This window comes from Panicum hallii, chromosome 1 (genome assembly GCF_002211085.1).
Source record: "Panicum hallii strain FIL2 chromosome 1, PHallii_v3.1, whole genome shotgun sequence".
Lineage (NCBI taxonomy): Eukaryota > Viridiplantae > Streptophyta > Magnoliopsida > Poales > Poaceae > Panicum > Panicum hallii.
In genome coordinates, this window is record NC_038042.1 from 4,720,263 (window position 1) to 4,741,753 (window position 21,491).

The following is a 21,491-nucleotide window of genomic DNA, read 5'->3' on the forward strand; positions in this document are numbered from 1 at the left end:
TATCATATTTGTATTCTATCATTTGGCTATGATTCTTTAACTAATTGATTTGTTGGTATACAACTCAACATAACAATATGCTATTAAATTGATCATTATCTCGCGAAGTGTTCATTGCCTCAAGAGAAAGACGATCCCATCTTTCATGCTTCTTTATAGAATCACATGAGCATATCTCCACACAAATGAATACCATTTATTGGTTGTTCCAAATATGTTCGTGGTAGAATCAACAATACATTTCTTAAGAAGTTCGATGGATCCAAATATTATTGCATGAAAACTAGATATTTTTTATAAAATCTTGTCGTATTTCATCACATAAGTGAGTAGCCTCTTTTGGTTCTCCCGCTCTAAGCTAACTAAATGACATACACTTTATCAATGGTTGGAAACAATTGCAACAGTCTTTTCCAGCAAAGTGCATTTCTCTCAACAAAAGAGCAGCCCTAAAAACTTTAGATGTTTCAGATAAAATCTTGTGAGCAAGCAATATCATATTTCTCTTCTTTCTATGGAAGTGATTTAGTAAGTAACTAATTTTGTTGGTATGCAATGTAACAATGACGGTTCGCCAGCACACTGATCCCTATCTTATGAAGTGTTCAGTCTTAAGAGAGAGGTGATCCCAATTCCCATCCCCGCATGTTTTAGATAGAACCACGGAGCAAATCTCCATATAAATGATCACAACTCATTAATTCTTCCGGATCTGGAATCAGGATACTTCCTCCATTTTTATTTACATGTCTTATTAGGTTTGTTCTAAGTCGAAGTTAGCTAATTTTGATCAAATCTATAGAAAAATATATAGAAAAAATATAGCAACAACTATATTATCCAATATATGCATTGTCAACGTATACTTTATGGTAGATTTAATGAAACAAATTTAAATGTTATTATTTTTTCTATAAATTTGATCAAAGTTTGCCAAACTTAATTTAAGACAAACCTAATATGACATCTAAATAAATAAAAACAGAGAATGGCGGATTGATTAGTTCTCATTTCGACTTGCTGCTACCCGCAAGATACATACAGTCAAAATCTCTCAGAACCAGTCAAAGTGACGCCGCAAACTTGCAATTACACCCTTCCTTTTCCCCGAAAGCCCGGTGACGGTGAGCGCAGGACAACAAAACTCCGTCCAGCCCCTTGTTCCCCAGCACGACAAACCTGTGGACCCAGCCAAAACGAAAACTGTGGGCCCAGCAGGAACCAGAACACACAGGCGCGCCGCGCGGACGGACACGGACACGGCCCGTCCAGGCCCGGCGCCCGGACCCTCGGCATGCACCTCGCGTGCCTGCTCCGCGCCACTGCATCCCCGCCCGCCCCGGCCAAAAGCGCCCGCGCGAGTCACTGACGCCCGGCCCCGCACCAACCCCCCGCCCAGCCCCGGATCCGCTGCGCCCGCCCCGAACACGCACCGGCCTCGCGTTCGCGTCTCCAGGCAGGCAGGCGGGCACGGCACGCGCCGTGGCACCGTCCTTTCCCTTCCGTTTTCCCCTCGCGCTGGCCTGCGCTGCGCTCCCGTCCGAATCCCCACCCCTCCCTTAACCCCAGCCTCGCTTTGCTCGTGCGAGCTCTGCCCGTGTCGCCTTTCTCCAGCTGCTCGCTCGCTGCAAACGCCCCCGCTCCCCTCACGCTCCCCACCCAAACACCTCGAGGCCATGCCGGGGGGCCAAATCCTGGCGTGAGCGCGAGCCGGATCCCCATTCCGGCATGGATCGCCCGCCGCATCTCGACATCGACCTCAACGAGGCGCCGTCCCCGCCGCCGTTCGAGGCCACGACGCCGCGGGCCCCGTCGCCGCCGCGGGAGCTCGCTCCGCCCGCCTACGCCGCGGCCCCGCCCCCGCCGCCGCCGCCCCCGCCCCCGCCGCAGCCGCAGCCGCAGCCGCAGCTCCCTCCTCCTCCCCCTCTGCTGCCTCTGGTCGCGCCCAGCCAGCAGCAGCAGCTGAGGCTCCAGCAGGAGGCCCTCGAGGTGGTGCTGCGGTTCCACCGGCCGCCCGAGCTGAGGAACACCCCGTTTGGGCCCATAGGGAGCGTGCCCGCCGGGTTGCTCCCTGGCCTGGGGCTGCCGCTGCCGGCGCCGCACCCTGGGGAGGCGGGCTGGGGCTACCCGCCTGCCCCCTGCGCGTCCTGCGCCCGCCAGGAAAAGCTGGGGAAGACCTTCGTGTGCGACGCCTGCGACAGGGGGTTCCATTCCGACTGCGTCCGCGTCTGGCCGCCTCTCCTGCCCCCGCCCCCGCCGCCCGGGCCCCCTGGCGCGCGGCGGCCCCGCGCCGCGACCAACGAAGACTGGATCTGCCCCGAGTGCGAGATGCGTGGCGCTCGCTCCACCCGCTGGAAGCTGGGTCCAGTCCCGCTTGACATCAACGCTGCCCCGCCGGAGGAACCCGTCGTGGTCACCGCCCACGACATCAGCAGGCACTTCCTTGAGCTCCTTTTTACTTATACTCATATATGCTTGGCATCAGTAGGTTGCTGCTTGCAAAACGCTGGTACGGAGCAATCCGTGACCGTGATGGTAAGAAACAAAACAGGGGATAATGCTGTAAACCTTGTACTACTTATTATGTTTGACTCTTGTTTGGTTTGGTGCTTGCTATTGTTACAGTCTTATAGAGTTACACTTAGTTCGTTAATTGTTTTTGCGACATAGATTAGCTTAGTTAATGGTACCTTTTGAATTTCCCCTTTTGTTCCGACTGTATTGCATGAGTATGTATACCTTTATATTTACCATCTAGTGTAGAAGGTTTCTTGCATTTGTGTATGCCATCTCTTGTATATTAGCCCCATTGGGCACTCAAACATAGAGAATCTATGTTGCTTTTGCTCCAAACCTAAACCTTAGCCACCGCTAGCACGTCTTCAGCTTGTCGCAGTGAGTCACAATTGTGAAGGGTGGGTACCCTTTCATTGGAGAAATTTCGATATTTGACACTCAATTCGAGCGCCTCACTGTTTTTAACACCCGATTAGATCGACCTTCAAAATTTGACACCGAACTCATGAATTTCTTCAATCCAGGGGTTCTCTCCATTTTCCATCTTTTCCTTTTCTTTTCTTATTTCTTATTGCTTATTTCTCATGTTAGTGGACAGATTTGCCCCTGGACCTTATCTCTTCTTCCTATGAATACGAGCAGGCAAGACCCAGTTCTCCCTTCTCCCTCTCTCTCGTGTTCTCTCCCTTGCTCAGGAACAGGCCCCCGGCCCTGCCGCGGCCGCTCGCCGTCGAGAGGAAGACGACCGCCGGACAGCTGAATTGGCCGGGGAGAGGCGTGTGGCGCCGTTCCCGTGGCCGGCAATGTCCGCCGGTTGCAAGAAGCACCGCGGGGGCGGTGGTGGGGCCGAGGCGAGCTGGGATTGGAGGCGGCAGGAGGCCGCGGCGACAATGGCGCGCCGGCTCCCGTGGAGGACCGGCCCTCGTTGGTGAGGGCGGCAATGCTCTGGGTTGCCGGCGGGAGGCAGGGAAGCCATTCGTGATCTGCATTTGGTTGGCACGTTGGTTGAACACACACAAGGTTGTCTTTTTCTCCATTGATCTCTTCTCACCTTTTGTTTTGTTTCTTAGATTTATTATAGTGATTGCAAAGAAAGAAAGAAACTGTAAAGAGGAAAATGTGTTGCAGGAATTGCATTCATTTGATTTTGCCAGCTACAAACTGATGAGTTTGCTTTAGAAGTTCGGCACAGTCATTGGCTTTTTTTGCTTTACAAGGTCTTCGGTGTTTTGCTTTATAAGTTCAGCAGAGCTGGAGGAACTTGGAAGCGATGGCAAGCGGCGACCAACGCCTAGCGATGGTGGCAGGGCCAGGGGCCTGTTCTTGAGCGAGAGAGAGAACATGAGAGAGAGGGAGAAGGGAGAATTGGGTCTTGCCTGCTCGTATTCACAGGAGCACAAAGAATAAGGTCCAGGGGCAAATCTGTCCACTAACATGAGAAAGAAGTAATTAGAAATAATAAAAGAAAAGGAAAAGATGGAAAATGAAGAGAAACCCCTGGATTGAAGAAATTCGTGGGTTCGGTGTCAAATTTTGAAAGTCGGTCAAATCGGGTGTTAAAAACAGTGAGGCGCTCGAATTGAGTGTCAAATATCGAAATTTCTCCTTTCATTGTCATTATTCGTTCCTCCAACTAAATAATGCCGTTCTCAATGATGAGCTTCTTAATGGAGGTCGTCTTGCAATGACCTCGAACATATTGGCTCTTCATGCTCCTTTGTTAGGTTGAAGTGCATCTTGTCACTTGGGCATGTTTCAATCTCAATTCCACAATGTTCCTCTTCTAACTTCTCCTTGTGAAATTTTCTTCTTTTGTTTGTTAATTGCATGATGCTCACAATTGATGATTTGGATTCTCTTCGGCGCTTCCTTCGGCGTTGGCAACTCGGCAATTGGCATGAGCCACATGACTACATGAGTCACCGTGTCAGCTCCTTGGCACTTGGCAGCAGGGTGTGTCGTTACGCCATCACGTAGCAAGTGTGGCCACTGGCTAGTGACAAGGCAGGGTATGACATCTAGGAGATGAACAAGCGGACGTCAGCGTCAGAATAGCACAAAGCCATGAACCTAATTGGCCCCCTGTAATCACTAATCATGTTCACGTATTGGGCAGCTTTGTGGGGCTTTTCTTTTTCTCTGATTAAGTATATACTTAAGTAAGTTAATTAGGATATAGGGACCTTGTGCGAGTGCCACCCAGCCCCTGCCACTCGATGGGCTTGATTTAATCTACACCTTCTCTCATGTACGCCTTAGTCAACAAGTTCTTGTGTCGATGGGGTTGAGGAACATGATCGAGGAACACAATATGCTACTTGAGAGAGGTTTTGGCAAGGTGGGGACGATAATGTCCTTATATTCTTGGGTCGAGAAACGTGGCATGGTTCCACATCCTTTGTGACACTACTTACGCCTCAAATGTGCCTCTCCATCTTGCATGCTGCTTCTCAAACAAGTTCACCTTCTTGAAAACAAGCAAGAACTCCCATCAACGAGCATATGTGGCCTCAAGTGGCCATTGTGGTAACGACATAACCCTAGTACCTATTGCACTTGAGCTCATTAAGCTCAACTACGCCAAGTGGCACATGCTCTTGAGGCCACCTCCGGCAAGTATTCTCTTGAGGATCACCTCATGCAAAATACTCGCCACTCTCGATTTTCCATAGCCTGGGTAGATTGCCTATCGAAGGCGCACCATTGCCTTTGCCTCTTTGACATCACAGATTATTGTGTGATTGATCTATCTACATATGAATGATCCTCATGATTGTTGCATATTCTTGTTGAAACATGTTCTCTGATGCATCAAGGGCATCCTTTCTTCCATCTTATGGATCACGGGTTCCTTAGCGGCCTCCCTTACCACATAGGTATGGTGATTCTATGAGTTCACTTGATATTTGTTCTCCATGTATGGATATTGTCTCTACCTTAGAGACAACTTAGTGTTGCAGTCCTCTAAATGCTAGATGATTTTCTCGCCTAGTTGTGGAGGTGTGCTATCACCTTTTGCCAACTTGGCTATAGCAGCTTCTCCATGAACTCAACCATCCTCCGTTGAAGGCGGCCATCCTCATTTGCAACAACATTGGTGCTATTTACATGTCCACAAACCTAATCGCAAACTTATCAAGATAGGGCTCTGCATTTAATGCAACAAGATTTCTTTGGGCGAAGTTCTTGTTTGGCATGTTTCTGTTGTCTTGGTTCGTTGCTGTCTTCTTTGTAGGACAGCCATTGCCATTCCTCAACGCCCATGGCAGTTGCTACATTTGCAATGTTGCCGATGTAATTATGGATGTAATTATGCGTGGGCATTAATGTTTCCCTAGATTGCCAAACATGTCATGGCATGCTCAACACATACATGCACAAAGTCGAAGCCCCTTGCAGTTGTGGCAAGGTTTGCACTTATCGTGTCAAGTAAGCTTGTAGCGAGATGTGTTGTGTAGTACAATATGTGGGACAGGTATGGCGTATGCTATGAAGATCATTGCAACTAGGCTCGATCATGTTGAAAATGATCATTGTGACAAAAATGTAGGCCGTCCAACTTAGTCAAGGGACTATGACCTTCCTCCTATGTGTCCATGCATTGAACTAACCTAATGAATCTTGATGGACAGCTCTTAGTTCCTTTTTGACCTAAGCGAAGCTTTTTGCAAATCGCTTGGTTAGCCCAACAATCATGGCTTCAAGCAGTATCCTCCATGTCTACTCTAGAGCCAATGACCACACTAGAAGCCACATGGTCGTCAGTTCTAGTATGACTAAGTAGTAAAGAACCATGTAAACATTTGAAACACGCAATATGTGAACTAACTAGGAAATTGATGGTACCTTTTTTTTTGCTTGATTCACATATATTACTCCATGATATTGAACGATGCTGCAGAATTATTGTTTGCAGACATTGAAAACAGGATCTCTTTGAAATATGGGGCTGTTTGGAGTAGCGCCTAACCCGCCACAGCGTGCCTAACTTGTGGCGCTCAAAACGGCCGCCACACCTGTGGCGGAAAAAGTGTGGCGCGCCGTGGCGGGTTAGGCGGCACTCCAAACAGCCCCTATATCTTTCACGAGTTGTCATGGTGTGGGCCGTGCAACAATACTAGAGCACCTTTAGCCATCCAGGATCAAGTTCCTTTCCATTCTGGTCATAATTCCACTTCCATTCTCTATTCCATTTGGATTCTGGCCCCTCCAATTATCAATTAACAAGGACAATTATGTCTCCTGCAAAGGAGCTTAGATGTCTACTTTCCATATTAAGATTTCTATTAGAAGAATACAATACTTGTATATTTTCAACAAACTTGTGAGTATGCGTTTTCCCATTTATATGGCATATTGTGAAATTATAAATTGTTTTACAACAACTGGAATTGGTACGCTTGATTACTGGTATGACCCAGTGCTGAAATATTCTGTTCCAGTAAGCAAAACGCAATAGCCATGGGAATGGAACTAACAACTATGGTGCTGACAGTTACTGACATATCTTTGTGTAGGCGTCAGTCATGTGCATGCCGGCTCAAAGTAGTGTGGATCCATGGGGGCTTACAATTTTGAATTTTTTAACTGTGCCAGTTGGGTGGTTCATAAAACCGTATTTGCTTGATTGATTTGAACTATTATTTTTTAATCTGGTTCATGCCTGATTTTTCTGTTCCGCATTCTGATTTTGTAAGGTCCCGTCCTTGCAGTTATTTCCGTTCTCGGGTCTTTTGTGCGGGTTGGAATTGGGTGGGATCAAGAACCAATGCGCTTATCGATGGACGAGCTGACATGTCACTGAATCTAGGCCTACGCCGAGGTCCCTTGTCTGAGTGTGAGGGGAAATGTTTTGCTTCTCCAGTGATTATTATTTTCTTATCTGCCGTTTATGTTTGATGATATTCTTGGGAAGCTACCACATTTGTGCTATATTAGATGGAAATAGTAAAAAATGGAAATACATGAAAGCATGGCGAGCATACTATAGTTGCTAATCGGTAGTGTTATGAACATTTTATTACAGAAAATGTCCAATCATCCAACCTTTTTTTTTCTAAAACTACACCTCTTCCGTGGTCACAAGTTTTTTTCCCATGATTAGTTCGTGCACATTTCTTTACCCTTTTGCTGTCCAACTATCTTAACAATGTCTTTATCCTGAGCATGACTACTAGGACCACAGTAATATGTAGCATATATGGTGGACAGCAATATTGTTTTTCTGTTTGAAGGATCATTATTAGTGCAATTACCCCTTAGATATGCTTTTTTTAATGTGAAGTTCTTTATCAAATAAAATAGTTACATCTCCTTTAAGACCAGCTCAGGTCTATGTGCACAGAGTTTTTTTTCTTTTTTGGAGAAACACAATTTGTATGCTCTGGATTCTGATCTGACTTAAAAGTTCAAACTTGACTGTGACATAATTGTTCAACCAGGTGTCCTAACATTAAAATTGTTCTAATGTTGTACGGAAAAATGGTCCCTACCTTTCCGTGGTTTCAAGTTGTTCAATTAGCTGTCGTGTCGATGTTCAAATTGTTCAACTAGATCCTTGTAAGTCATTTTTTTCGCCCAACCAGGCCTCGTCGGATATACTTGCTTGAATGATGACGTGTAATTTGTCAATAAATATTATTTAATTAAACCACACTTTCTTGCTTTATATAGAGCTGGTAGACTGACTCTACAGACCACCTTTCCCCTTTATATATACCCTATAACCTGTCTCCTCAGTATAAAGGAAATGAAAACATTCGGTAGAATCCCCAAGTATCCCTTGTGCTCCTGAACCCTATCAGCACAGAAATCTTGCTTCATGCAACAGGAGAGTTATAGATTGGCATATCTGTGCATCTTGAGGTATGGATCTAAGCATAACTTTGTTTTTTTGTCAGATCTGGGGTGCGACGGTGGGAAACAAGGTTCTGTAGTTTGAGATGCGTATCTAGGGTTCAAACTATATGCAGATTTGCTATCTTCTGAGTTGTGAAGTAACTTGCATCAGATTATTGGTATTACAGAATTACTAAGATTGTCATCTTGAGAGAGGGGTTTCCGTGGATCTGATTGATGTCAAAGTTTTGCTTACTCTGCTTGTTCTAGTGGGTAAATCTCGTCCACAGTGGAGTTCTGGATGGGATGAGTTGGATTTTAAGCGTCTATTGGGGGATTTAGGGTCTCCTCCACAGTGGAGTCCCGTGATAGGATGAGTTGGATTGCAACCATCTATTGGGGAATTTAGGGTTTCCAGAAAGGAAATTGCTGTGTTCAATCTTTGGTTGCCTGGTGCATGAGCCTCACAGTTGCTCAGCTCTAGTACATGCATGAGTTAGCAGCATAGTTCCGGAAGATAACCTATTTAGAGTGGCCTGTCCGCAAACCAATATTAAATATTGATTTGCTCCAAATAATAAACTGCTGCAGCCTAATGGTGAGGACAACCATATCGTCATCACTGTTAGCTGCTAACTTGAAGAACTTGACACGATCAGAGACCTGGCCTTTGTCTTTCCTAATATTTAACTATAAGTGAATGTCATGTTCCTAATTATTGTTAAGGTGTCTGGACAGAAAAACATGAAACAAATTGATATCCAGAAATGACAGGATTGCATTTGCCACAGTAGCTTCTATTGTTATTACTTTCATTACTATTATGGAGCACTCCTTGTTGCCATGTTTGCTGTCTTTCTTGTCAGTTTGGTCTGTGCTTTGATCATTATTCACTTGAAAGTTCCAATCCAAGAAGACACTTCTGATTCATTGAAGTTCAAATTGCTATCTTGAGCTGTAACTTCTTTGAACTTTAGGTGGCTACCTTCTTACCAAACTAGCGGAATGTCTTTTTTGGTTGCTTTGACAGTAACAATGTCTGTGAATTCATGATAGGTTTTCTATTTTTCTCATACAGAAACTGTTATCATAAGGTAGCTAACATGTTCTTGGGACTCCTGCAGAACAAATATCTCTGGTGGAGCTCAGCTGAGTGTTGCCAGGTTACCACATTTTGAGGGGGTTTGCTTGAACAATACTGCTCTTTATGGTAAGGATGACGGATCATTCATTTACTCATATTTACTGCAAATGAGATGTGTTGGTTCTTTTGCTTAGAGTTTAATGTGACTTTTTAGTTCTTAAATTTTTTAGATTAATGGTTCTTAGCTTTTAGACAGCAATATCCATCTCTATTTGAAAGGATCTCTGGTTTTTTTTAGAAAAGAGGCTTTTAGACAGGGATTTTCGTGCTAACTGTCAAGCTAAAATCCTCTGTCAGTATGCTCTGTGCATAGCAATTGTGTGCTCCCTCCTGTATGGTGATTCTGGCCCTCAAAAATATTCAGCATCTTACTAACATTTTAAGTCTATTGCGTGTTGTTCAGAGCTGCATGTATAATAAACATGTGGTTTCAAATGCGATTATTAGCTATTAGTGGTGCAGTTTATACTAATGATATCTATGGTTGTCTTGTTGTAGATGGGATGCAGTTTATGCCACAATTTGATCTTGCTCATTGTCTTGGCATGAGACAGAAATTTGCTTCGATGGACCGAGATTTAAATGCTGATGAAAATGTACCACAAAGGTCAATTCATTTACGCAGAAGAAGAGATCTTCCACAAACATCAACATTACCCATGGTTGCTGAGAACCATGAGTTCGGAAATCCCGGGATTTTTATGGATCCATCCTTTATTACCAAGGCAATGGAACAAAGTACTACTGAAAATGGAAGTTCGCTAAAGCCTCCAAAATTTCTTGTGGAGAAAAGTAATCATCAGCCACATCATCGTACAGTGAGTATTTTGCTTTGTCTATTGCAGATTCTGATTCTTTATCCAATGCTCACTTTTTATGTCCCCATTTTCCAACAGTGCAACTTTTTTTTTGAGACCCAGAATGAAGCGAGTTTCTTTTATCTTATGTTTCTTTTGATACTGATTTCAACTGCATTACTTTGTTGTGGTGAAACTCTAGGTTGCGCTACCTGTTCAATATAGTGATTTCTTTATTACCAGCTTGGGAGAAATTGACAATCGGACAAGCTACCATAATTCCTACCAGATATGGCCTGTTGGGTTTACATCTTACTGGCATGATAGAGTTACTGGTTCACTGTTTGAGTGTGAGGTATGTGATGGAGGGAATTTTGGACCTTTATTTAAGATGAGAAGATTACCGTGTTCGGTATTCCAACTTCCGGAGGCATCAACCACAGTGTGCCCAAATGTTGTGAGAAAGGCTGATACAATAGAAACAAAGGAAAGTAGTGGTGTTGTTGAAGATACTGCTAATGATACTGATGATAATATTTCCATGCTCCTATCGAATTTCTCTGAGACAAACCAAGATTTCATGTCATGTCTCAGTAACAATGTGGGTAAAGAGAGTTTAGGGTGCAGTAATTTACAAACTTTAAATATGACAGTGCCAGCTGTACTGTCAGACTCTGGATCTTTCAGTTGGGCACCGACTAAAGATGCAAATTTGCATGACAAAATCGGTGACTTTACATTTGAAGGAACATCACCTTCCTCAGTCTGGAGGATGATTTATTGTGCTACGATGGAAGCTTGTGAAAAAATGTACAAGGAACATGGCCATTTGGTATTGTTCTGCACACACAGTAGTGAAAAAACTTCATTTGACTATGGGAGCGGATCTCAGAACACTGACAGTCCTTGCAATCTATTGACTAGATTTTGCTCATCAAACGGGCCCAAGATACCACGATTTATAGAAAAGGAGAATGACGTGGAATCAACTTGTGCATTACTTAGAGAATGGTTGTATCAGGACAGAATTGGATTGGATTTGGAATTTGTTCAAGAAATTGTGGAATCTCTTCCTAAATCCAGGGCTTGTTCAAACTATCAGTTCTTGCGTAACAGGACTGGTTTTAACTCTTCACTGACGATCGCAAGTGGCGCACTGTTAGCTGTTAATAAAAGTAGTCCAAGCAATGGGGATGTCATGTCATATGGTAGACATGGATCTATGGTGACTGGGCCACAGGATCATGCTCAGCCTAGCTCTTTTAGCATCCGCGAGCTTCCTCCGGGAAATCCTTTTAGCCGCAAGCTTCCACCAGAATTGGCAGGAGATGTTTTCCAGGTAGTGTTTCTTTCACTTGTTCCACTGTTCAAAAGGAAGACCTCTTTATTTGTTCATTTCTTGTTCTGAGTCTTGCTACTGGGTTATCCTTGCAATGTTCTTGTAGGTATTGGAGTTTCTTGGACGATTTGCTGAAATTATTGGCCTCAAAGAACTTCCTTCAGTTGAGCAAGTAGAAGATGAACTTATTGACCCATGGCCAATTTGTGCAAATCAAAAGGACATTCAAAACCACAGGGATCATACTCCACCAATGAATTCACCTGCAAATGTTTCTACATCATATTCAAATGGTGAATCAGGTCTAACTACTAATGAAGAAACAGCATCTGTGTTTATTCCTGTTGAAACTTCTTCAACAAGTGAAGCTGTTCAAGATAAGTTGGCTGCTGAAACACTTGGAAGATGTAGTGGTGTAGTGTTGCCTGAGATTCACCTTGCACTCTTGAAGGTTCTTTTTACTGAGCTAGTACCGAGAGTTGCAATTTTTGTGGATCCAAGAATTGATTCGAAGGAATCAAAATCCAAACGGGGAAGAAAGAGGGACACTGATACTCTAACAAGAGAATTAAAGATTGATATGCTGACTGCTAACAAATTAACTTGGCCAGAGTTGGCTAGAAGGTATCTTGTAGCTGTTTCTTCCCTGAGTGGCTGCATGGATTTGTCTGATATTTCTAGTCGAGAAGGAGTGAAGTTGTTCCGCTGCCTACAAGGTGATGGTGGTATCCTGTGTGGAGCACTACCTGGGGTTGTTGGCATGGAGAAGGATGCATCGGTAAGGAGTTTGCCTCGTATTGGCTTTAGTTGCAATTCTGATTTATTTGTCACAGAAGGTACATAATTTCCAGTTTGTCCTGTCTCTCTTGTCTTCAAATTTAGACATAAGAGTTTCAATTATTGTAGTTGTATGGTACTGTTGTAGCAATCTTGGTTTGGTCATACTTGTATGTTATGCTCTGTATTTTTCCTGCATCCATCTTCAACTTCTTTGTTTTATGTATCCAGTTTTATAATCAGCAGGCTAAATCCTATTATGTATGTAGTATGTTACATATTACATACTAGGACATTATGGGGTAACGATGAACCCTTGTTGATGGATGTGATTATTTCTTACATGCATTTTGCACTATTTTTTTATACTACTGCTGGGGAAAAAATTGCTAGAAAACAAGCTATGTCTTGTCCAGCTGTGTCGTATATTTTAATTTTTATATCATATGAACCTTTAATGGTGTTGTTTACTTTGAGCCATATTATCTATCAGTCTTTGTTTATAGTTCATCTCCTCCTATTATGCTGAGAAAAAAATACTATGAATGTCTAATTAATTGGAAAATTTATAGTTTTGACAGTTATGTGTGCATACCATTAGCAATAATCTTCTTGTATTTCAGCTGCTTGCGGAGGCTGAAACATTGATATGCAATTCTTCAGCGAATGAAGGGAATAAGGTCTTTATGATGGATTATAAGGATAGTGACATTGTAGACTCCCCTGAGGAGCCTGCTTGTGATACTGCATTACCAGATTGGGTGAAATCTCTGGAGCCTGTGAGAAAATTGCCTACTAATGTAGGAACAAGAATAAGAAAGTGTGTTTATGAAGCTTTGGAGAGGAAACCTCCAGAATGGGCAAGGGAAATTTTGGAGCATTCAATCAGTAAAGAGGTCTACAAGGGTAATGCATCTGGACCGACCAAGGTTTGTCAAGTTCCTGCTGCTACTAAGTGATATAATTGAGTTATTTTTGTGTGTGCTTTCTTACATTCTGTGTTTTTAATCTTTTTGGCGAATATAGGCCAGAGTATCTGATTATCATATCTATTCCGCTATGTCTTTACTCAAATAGTGAACCTCACTACATGTTTGTTCTTTTAATATGTTATATGCTATGAACTATTGGCAGATTCCTTGCAAAAAATAAAAATAAAAATAAAAATTTGGTAGGTCAAAGTGGTAGGGTAGGCCTAGGATAGCAAGCTAGGTATCATTTGTATCTTTGATGGAGGATTGAGCAACCCAATTTTCTTCTGATTTTTATCTTGTTATTAGCTGGTTTACTACCTTGTAGAGATGCAAATTCTGTTCCCCTCAGATGCTCTTCTAACATGCTTTTGCTTCTGTAGCTTATCTGATCAGAAATTTTTCGTTAAATTTTAATCTGAATTTACTGCCGTTGTCCCAGTTTCATGAAAATTGGGTATATAGCTGCAAGAAGAGGAAAGGCACCGGGTTGGACGGCCATTATACATGCATCTAAACTATGCTCAATATGTTACATCTATATTTTACCGTCGTAATATTCTTTTACTTTATTTTGTAAATATAGCACAACAGAAATTAATGGTCAAATCAGCGTTTTTGAGATTTGTTGGTGTCTGAAACATCACTTTTACTTAAGCATCGAACTAGACTAAATCTTCACCTTTGGTGTTTACTGTGTATCCTTTACTCCCAGGAAATTTGGACTAGGGTATCATTTATAAAATGTACTTAAATGTGCTTTTTTTTCAGAAAGCTGTCTTGTCTGTCTTGGCGGAGGCCTGTCGTAAAAAAATACCCCAGAATCCAGAAAAACCAAGAAAAGAGAGAAATATTATCTCCATCTCAGAGGCTATATTGAAAAAGTGCCGTATTGTCCTGCGACGTGCTATTTCCTCCGATGAATCAAAGCCTTTTGGCAATTTGCTTGGAACAACTCTAACAAATTCCAATGAGAATGAGGATGAGGGCATTCTTGGATTTCCTGGTATGGTATCTCGCCCTTTGGATTTCCGCACAATTGATATAAGGTTGGCTATGGGAGCTTATCGTGGATCCTTGGAGGCTTTTCTTGATGATGTACAAGAAGTATGTTTTCTTTGACACCTTGTTCTATATTATTCAGTGTTGATGCATGTGATCTTTTTCTTGTATTTATCATATATGGATAGTTCATGTGCCTTCAAGGAATCTCCTTGCACTTTTGTGATAGCTTGAAATGATTTGTTATTTGGTACTATATCCTCCATCTGCCATTTTCCATGAAAACTAGATATGTCACAGTACCTATGGCTGTACTTCAACTTCTATCATTTTGACTTCCATTTTCTTTTGGTCATCATGTCATGCCAGTTTACTGCTATTACAGTATATGCTTCTGTAGTTCAGAACCTGGATTGCATATTCAGGAATTATTTGTTATGCCTGCTTTAGTCCCTGGGCTGCTTGTTTTATGAATTAATAAGAAACAAGACCCTATTGTTGAGTGTAATTCTTGTCATTTATTTTGGTAATGCAGTGATATCTGATATCCATGCACCACTTTTATTTTTTTCGGTTGAAATGCAATGGTTTAGTGTTCACACTTCTTCTGAGTCACTCTTTCCTCTCTACTGAAAAAGTATTTTTTTTTATAAAAAAACTACTATGTATAGCTTATGAAGCAAGAATAGCCCATACCTTCATGACTCCTTTTTTCTCACCATAAGTTCTGTAGAATGAGTAAGCTTTACTATGCTGATGAGGTTCAGTTGTCTTAAGATGAAGCTGAACTATCCAGCAAAGAAACTAAGATACAATAAGTCTAGAACAATGTATTTAGTTTAGTATTGAAATTGTTATCATTTTTATAGAAATGTTCATTATATGAGCTCAGTTCAAGATATGCAGCCAAAAAGCTGTTATAATTTGTAGACCACCTTTACTAATATGTGTGGCTAACCGAGCAATGGAAAACACATTTTAAAATGTATTTATTTTTGTCATATTTTAGAGAACTGAGCAATAACTTTGTTGGTAGAATCTCTAGTTGAGAAGCCACACCCACCTAGGCTTCAACCTTGGGGCTCACAGGTCATGTGAATACCTCCCTAAAGGGTTCAGTACTCTCCCCTCTCTTAAGACGAAACCAAGGAAATGGCTTCTTTTCTGCACACCGCACACACACATATGCATTGTATTTTGGTGGATGTGCTCTTTTCACCACTTCTACTCTACCTCTGTTATTCCATGGTCAAAATTCAAATCATGGTGTCCTTTTGTTTACCTGCAGGTAATCCATAATCTGCAAACTGCATTTGGGGATCGACCTGAAGTGCTGGTAATGGTTGCTGCGCTGTCTCAGAGTTTTGAGTCATTGTATAAGGCAGAGGTTCGTTATTCCTGTCTGCCCCTTTAGGATCTTGCTTTTTATGTTCAGGGATGTATAATTTTAGCTCTTACCATATTAATACTAATAACCTTCCATTATGGTAGTGTTAATTTGCCTAAGAGCTTGATTTTCCAATAACTACTAGCTCACCTCTCTGAGTTCTCTGAAGTGATTGCAAATTGTGAGCAAACTTCAACAGTTCCTTTTGTTTTGGAAATTGTATTTTAGCAGTTGCGCTTGTAAATATTGATTTGTGCTTGCCAGTGACAATGCTTAGATACCAGCTTTATACATTGGCATTACCGTGAACATTTCTGTATATTAAATAATATAATCGTGATTTGGTACCAAACTTTTCTCAATGTTTTTTACTTGACTGGTGCAGGTACAAGACCTTATTCAAAAATTTGACAAGTATCTAAGCAACGGGAATGGTAATTCTGAAATCCATGACGAATTACAAGATGTTCTCATGGCAGCAAACAACAAGCTGCCCAAAGCTCCATGGGAAGATGGTGTCTGCAAAGTCTGCGGCATCGATCGAGATGATGAAAGTGTCCTTCTGTGCGATAATTGTGACTCCGAATACCACACTTATTGCCTGAACCCACCACTGGCACGCATACCAATTGGAAACTGGTATTGCCCGTCATGTTTGTCAGGACAAAAGGAACCGAATGTTGATCACAATACTCATGTTTTAATGCAAGAAGAAGGCAAGTGTGTTGGGGAGGAAGCTCGTGTTTTTCTTGAGAGACTCAACAAGTTAGCTATGGCCATGGACGAGAAGGAGTACTGGGAGCTTAGCGTACCAGAGGTCTGTCTTTATCTTTGAATTGAAGTAAAATTATCAGCTTGTTACTCTTTGAAAGCTTTTCATGTATTTTATGTACCATTTACTTAGAAGTCTTTGTGTTCCTTAATCCCAGGTAAAGAAAGTGTGTGAACAACTGAACGTGCAAATTATCCTTTTAAAGTTTTTTGAAGCTGTTCTAAGATTCAGCATAAAACAGTTTCTAGACGTGCTCGTCTAGGTTGGTATGGATTTATTTCCCCGTTGGATAGCTTGTGTTGTCAGCATATATAAACGCTTAGGAAAGGTGATGAAGTAAGGATCGAAGAGAGGAAATGTCCATAAACGTAATGTACATGCAAACTTTATAATCTGTAATAAGATTACAAAGCAAATAGGCCTTCGAATGAGCAGGGGTTGTGTTACCTTAATGTTATTTTTATGCTGTTTTCTATAACAGATAAGTGACAACCTTCTGATATATTATTTTGATCTTCAAATTGCAGAGGATATATTTACTGAAATTTTTATGTGATGAATTGCTCAACACAGCTCTAATCAGGGAACATCTAGATCAATGTTCGGACAAATCAAATGATCTCCAGCAGAAGTTACGTTATCTGAATTATGAACTGAAAGAGTTGAAGTATCAGTTAGAAATAAGAACTTCATATGCTACACAAAGTAGATGGATGAAAAATGATCATGTAAGCAATAGCTCAGGACTAGTGGAGAATCAGCAGCGTGCTATGCCCACAGCATCAGAGCATCTTGAAGAGGCTGAACGGGTTAATGTTGGAGTTAACCTAAACACCCCTGCTGAAGGGTCTCCTACTGGGCAATTGAATGTGGGTAAACCTCACAGTGCTGATGACATATCCAGTACATCTGTTATTGAAGGAAATAAATCTTCGGGACTTTCAAAACAAACATCAGAGATGGTTATTGACCGGATTGATGGGGGCTCTATTGGTGAAGTGTCCCAAAGTTTTGAGAAATCAGTAGGTGATATCAATATGGGAGAGGCTCATTCTGCTACAGTTGTCAATGCACCAAATGGAGAGTTGCCTGATGAAAATGCTGGGACACCATCCCAAGATAACCTTGAAGCGTCGACAACTAAATTGGCCGACCATGATAACCTTGAAGCGTCGACAACTAAATTGGCCGACCATGATGCTGATAACAACGAAACAAATAACTTATTGGATAGGATTTCACAGTTGCAGGATTCCATTAGCACAGCAGAGTTACAGCTCAGTATGGCATCCTTGAGAAGAGAGTGCCTTGGAAGGGATTCTGTGGGTCGATTGTACTGGGTTACAGGAAGACCTGGTAAACGTCCTCGACTGGTCGCTGATGGAAGCATGCTCATAGCCAAGGACAGAGACATCAGCATGGTTACCAGTTATCCTCAGTCTACATTTGATTCTAGAGGTTGGAATTCAGCATCAATTGTTGTATATGAATCTGATGAAGAAATCAAGTGTCTTGTTGACTGGCTAAGGGACACTGATCCAAGGGAGAAGGACCTGAAAGACTCTATCTTGCACTGGCAAAAGTCTCTTTATCACCAAGCTAGTTTTCCTGTCAGTGATCCTCCAGTGTCCAACTCTTCAAAGAGTGAACCACTTAGGGACCTTCCAGACACCAAGGCTTTTATAGTTCTGGAGGAAAAATATGGCATGCAATTAGATCAAGACACTAGTGAACTATCCAAAAGGATAGGAAGGAAGACAAAGTCGGGTTCTGAAGAAAGAATATATCGCTGTGACTGTTTAGAACCTGTATGGCCTTCTCGACACCATTGTTTAACTTGTCATGAGACTTATCTCACATTGGCAGAATATGAAGGGCATAATGGTGGAAAATGCAACAGCAGTAATGACTCTCCTAATGAAAGCAAAGAAAATGATGAGCCAAAACTGAAGGGTACCAAGTCTGATATAAAGGAAAAAGATCCTGTAGATCATAGTTGTTCCGCTGAGCCATCTAACAATGGAAAATTGGACCCATGCCCTTTTGACTTCGACGAAATTTGTAGAAAGTTCATCACAAATGATTCAAACAAGGAGACGGTGAAGGAGATTGGACTCCTTGGATCAAATGGAGTTCCATCTTTTGTCCCTTCACCTGCATTTTTCGTTGACCCTCCAGCTCTGCTAAGTGAAAATAAAAGAAAGGATGATGATATCCCAAATGATTGGACTTCCTCTTTGGAGGAATGCCAGGCAATGTCCGCCAAAAAGTCTGGGCAAGAGGGATCCCAAGCTGGTCAAGATTGTCCTGGCAACGCAGGTGATGAGCAGATGACAAAATCTAAAAAGCCTTTTAGGGATTCTACTTCAGCCAAGGAAGCATCTTCTTCAACAGACAAACCAACAAGATTACTAACTATCAATGGGGGCTTGGTTCCAGAGTCATCATTGATGCCTGTGATAGGCAGGAACTTTCATATCCTTAAGCAGCTAAAGATAAACTTGCTTGATGTAGAAGCAGCTTTGCCTGAGGAAGCATTGAGAGCCTCGAAGTCTCAGCAAATAAGAAGACGTTCATGGCGTGCTTTTGTGAAGAGTGCAGAATCAATATCTCATGTACGTTAGCCTATTTATTTATTTACTTTAATCTACTGACAAAACCTATTTAACTAGTGCTAGTTGCTTTTTTCAGTGAGTTTCCAGGCACTATTTTTGCTTACGAAGAAACTAATCTCTGCTTCTATCTCTATTTTCCTAAGAAATCTCAACATTTATTTGACTTACATTACTCCTGATCTTACTTCCCACTCTCAAACTACCTCACATCCGATGCTGCATTGATTTTAGCTGCTATCTCTGTTTGAGCCAAAATGACTACTGCATGGTGCCATGGTCTATTGTAGCCAGACTGAGAAATAAGGCCAATAACAAATCTTAGAATTTAGGGCGTAATTAACCTGTTGGCGGTGTGACCAATCCAAATGGTCGTGTTTGTTCTTTCCAACTAGTCTGCGAAATTGCAGTTTCAGTTATGCTAGAATTCGTTTCAGCATTATTCAGTTACTAATTTATCATGGCTGTGCCTCTTTTAGGTGGTATTGGCAACCAACTTCTTGCAGAGCATGATAAAAGCCGAGTTCCTGAAGAAAGATTGGTGGTACTGGTCCTCCTTCACAGCAGCTATCAAGACAACGACCGTAACAGCACTCGCTCTCAGGATCTACACCCTCGATGACTGTATCATGTACACAAAAGATCCTGCTCCAAACCCCGAGCCAGCTGACAATGCAAGATCTGGAAACAAGGGGAAGAGAAAGAGAGATGCTGATTCATGAGCATCATGATGGAGGGAGGGTGCTCCTGTCTCCACTGTAGATTCTAAATTTAGAAGCTTCTCAGTTCTCGGCAGCATAACAATGCGTTCAGGTAGATTTGAGGTATAGATGATAGAGATACAAGTCATCTTGGTTACCTTAGGTTGTGGTGTCCCAGCAAGGGTGCAGCCTTGTTTACCCGTTTCGGTCTCGTCATATTTACCTGCCCACCACCGTGCGACTTCTGTTGTTAAGGGTCAGAATAATCTGTAAATTCTGTTCAAGGGATGGCACCGGTAAGTGCTGGCGTTTAAACTTATCCGGCAGGAGCATCGGCGAAAATTTGCCTGTTCTGGGGGTTTAGATGAGGTATTGCTAGGTCGATAGGATTGATCTCCCATTTCTACCCTGCTTGATTTATTTTAGTGGCAGCAGTGGGTAGTTCTCATGTTTTTTTTTCTTTTTGGTGCCGGGCATTGTGTTCAGGATGTCCCTGCAGCACCTGACTGCGTTAGGGCATTGACACATGACGAGTGTAATATTTTTTTTGACATAGAAGTTGTAACTAAACCGAAACAAATAATGAAGAATGAAAATGAATCCCTATCCTGTTTCCCCGTTTCTTCATGTCGTAAGAGTTGTTGTCTCTTCTGCCACTCAAACTCGGGTGGACTGTCGCTAGGTCACTGCCCTGTTTCTTGGTTTTGATTTGGGACTTGGGGCAAGATGTACAGAGAAGAAGAATGAGTTGGTGAAGATAGGTTTGGTAGGGAAACCATCATTTTGCCTAATAATGAAGAATGATTTTGATCAATTTGATCTTGAGTTGTATATAGCTCGATTATAATCATGTATGTACGCCATTTGATACATTGAACCATCCGATTGATTGACGGGTGTCGGTACAAGTGATTTTGAATCATTTGATCTTTAGTTGTAGACAAATGGTTTGCCTATGTAGCAGTTCACTGTTTGATACAAGGGTTTGGGACGGACTAAGATAATGTCCCAGGAAAGTGCAGCCTTGGAGCCAAGTTCAGTGTTCTGGCATGGCAACGTACATTTCCTACTTTGCGAGCCGATTTCATTGAACTGTGTAGATTGGAAGTTCAGAACAGAACTATAGTACTTCTAGGTCCATGGTAGGATTGTAGGATAGGTGGTGAGTGTTACCAACTTCAATTTTATCATGGACGTCCAAGTTCCAACAGAAACTGTTGCACTTGGAGCAATTCTGTAACAGGTAAAAGTTGCACAGTACTTCCTTGGGGATCAAAACGTCATGCCTAACAGGTTCCATACTGTTGTACTAGACGATGCGTTTACTTCACACGGTTACGCATTCAGAACGCAGGCAAGCTGCAAAAATGACCTGCTTCCCATCGGTAAACATCCAGAACACACACAGGATGATTTTGAGCCTCAAACCATGTAGCAAATAGTTTCAAAAAATTAGTGTTTGAATTAATAATTACCGAAACGCGCAGGGTGTTGCATAGGTGATGGGTGCGGGTGGGCACTCGGGGTTACACGTGGGGCAGCGGGCCTGGCACGCGGCCCACGTCGGATAACACTTCCTCCTATACAGACAGCAGTAGCAGAGGTTGTGGTTGCAAAAATCCGAGACGCAAAAT

General features: G+C 42.3%; 1 protein-coding gene across 3 annotated transcripts; it reads left to right on the forward strand.

The window, feature by feature from the left end:
* Window positions 1-1,728: 1,728 nt before the first annotated feature.
* Window positions 1,729-20,478, forward strand: LOC112873586 (methyl-CpG-binding domain-containing protein 9). 3 transcript variants are annotated; one of them, XM_025936597.1, is made up of 11 exons: window positions 1,729-2,435; window positions 9,480-9,565; window positions 9,998-10,317; window positions 10,499-11,635; window positions 11,742-12,413; window positions 13,036-13,341; window positions 14,155-14,490; window positions 15,674-15,772; window positions 16,158-16,589; window positions 17,072-19,159; window positions 19,636-20,478. In XM_025936597.1, exons 1-11 carry the CDS (start codon window positions 1,729-1,731, stop codon window positions 19,876-19,878), a joined length of 6,426 nt encoding a protein of 2,141 aa, XP_025792382.1. In that variant the 3' UTR covers window positions 19,879-20,478. The 3 variants fall into 3 exon arrangements, with proteins under 3 accessions (XP_025792382.1, XP_025792397.1, XP_025792390.1); XM_025936612.1 differs by lacking the exon at window positions 1,729-2,435 and adding an exon at window positions 3,221-3,537 and having other exon boundaries at window positions 19,636-19,878; XM_025936605.1 differs by lacking the exon at window positions 1,729-2,435 and adding an exon at window positions 7,520-8,382 and having other exon boundaries at window positions 19,636-19,878.
* The last annotated feature ends 1,013 nt before the right edge of the window (window positions 20,479-21,491 follow it).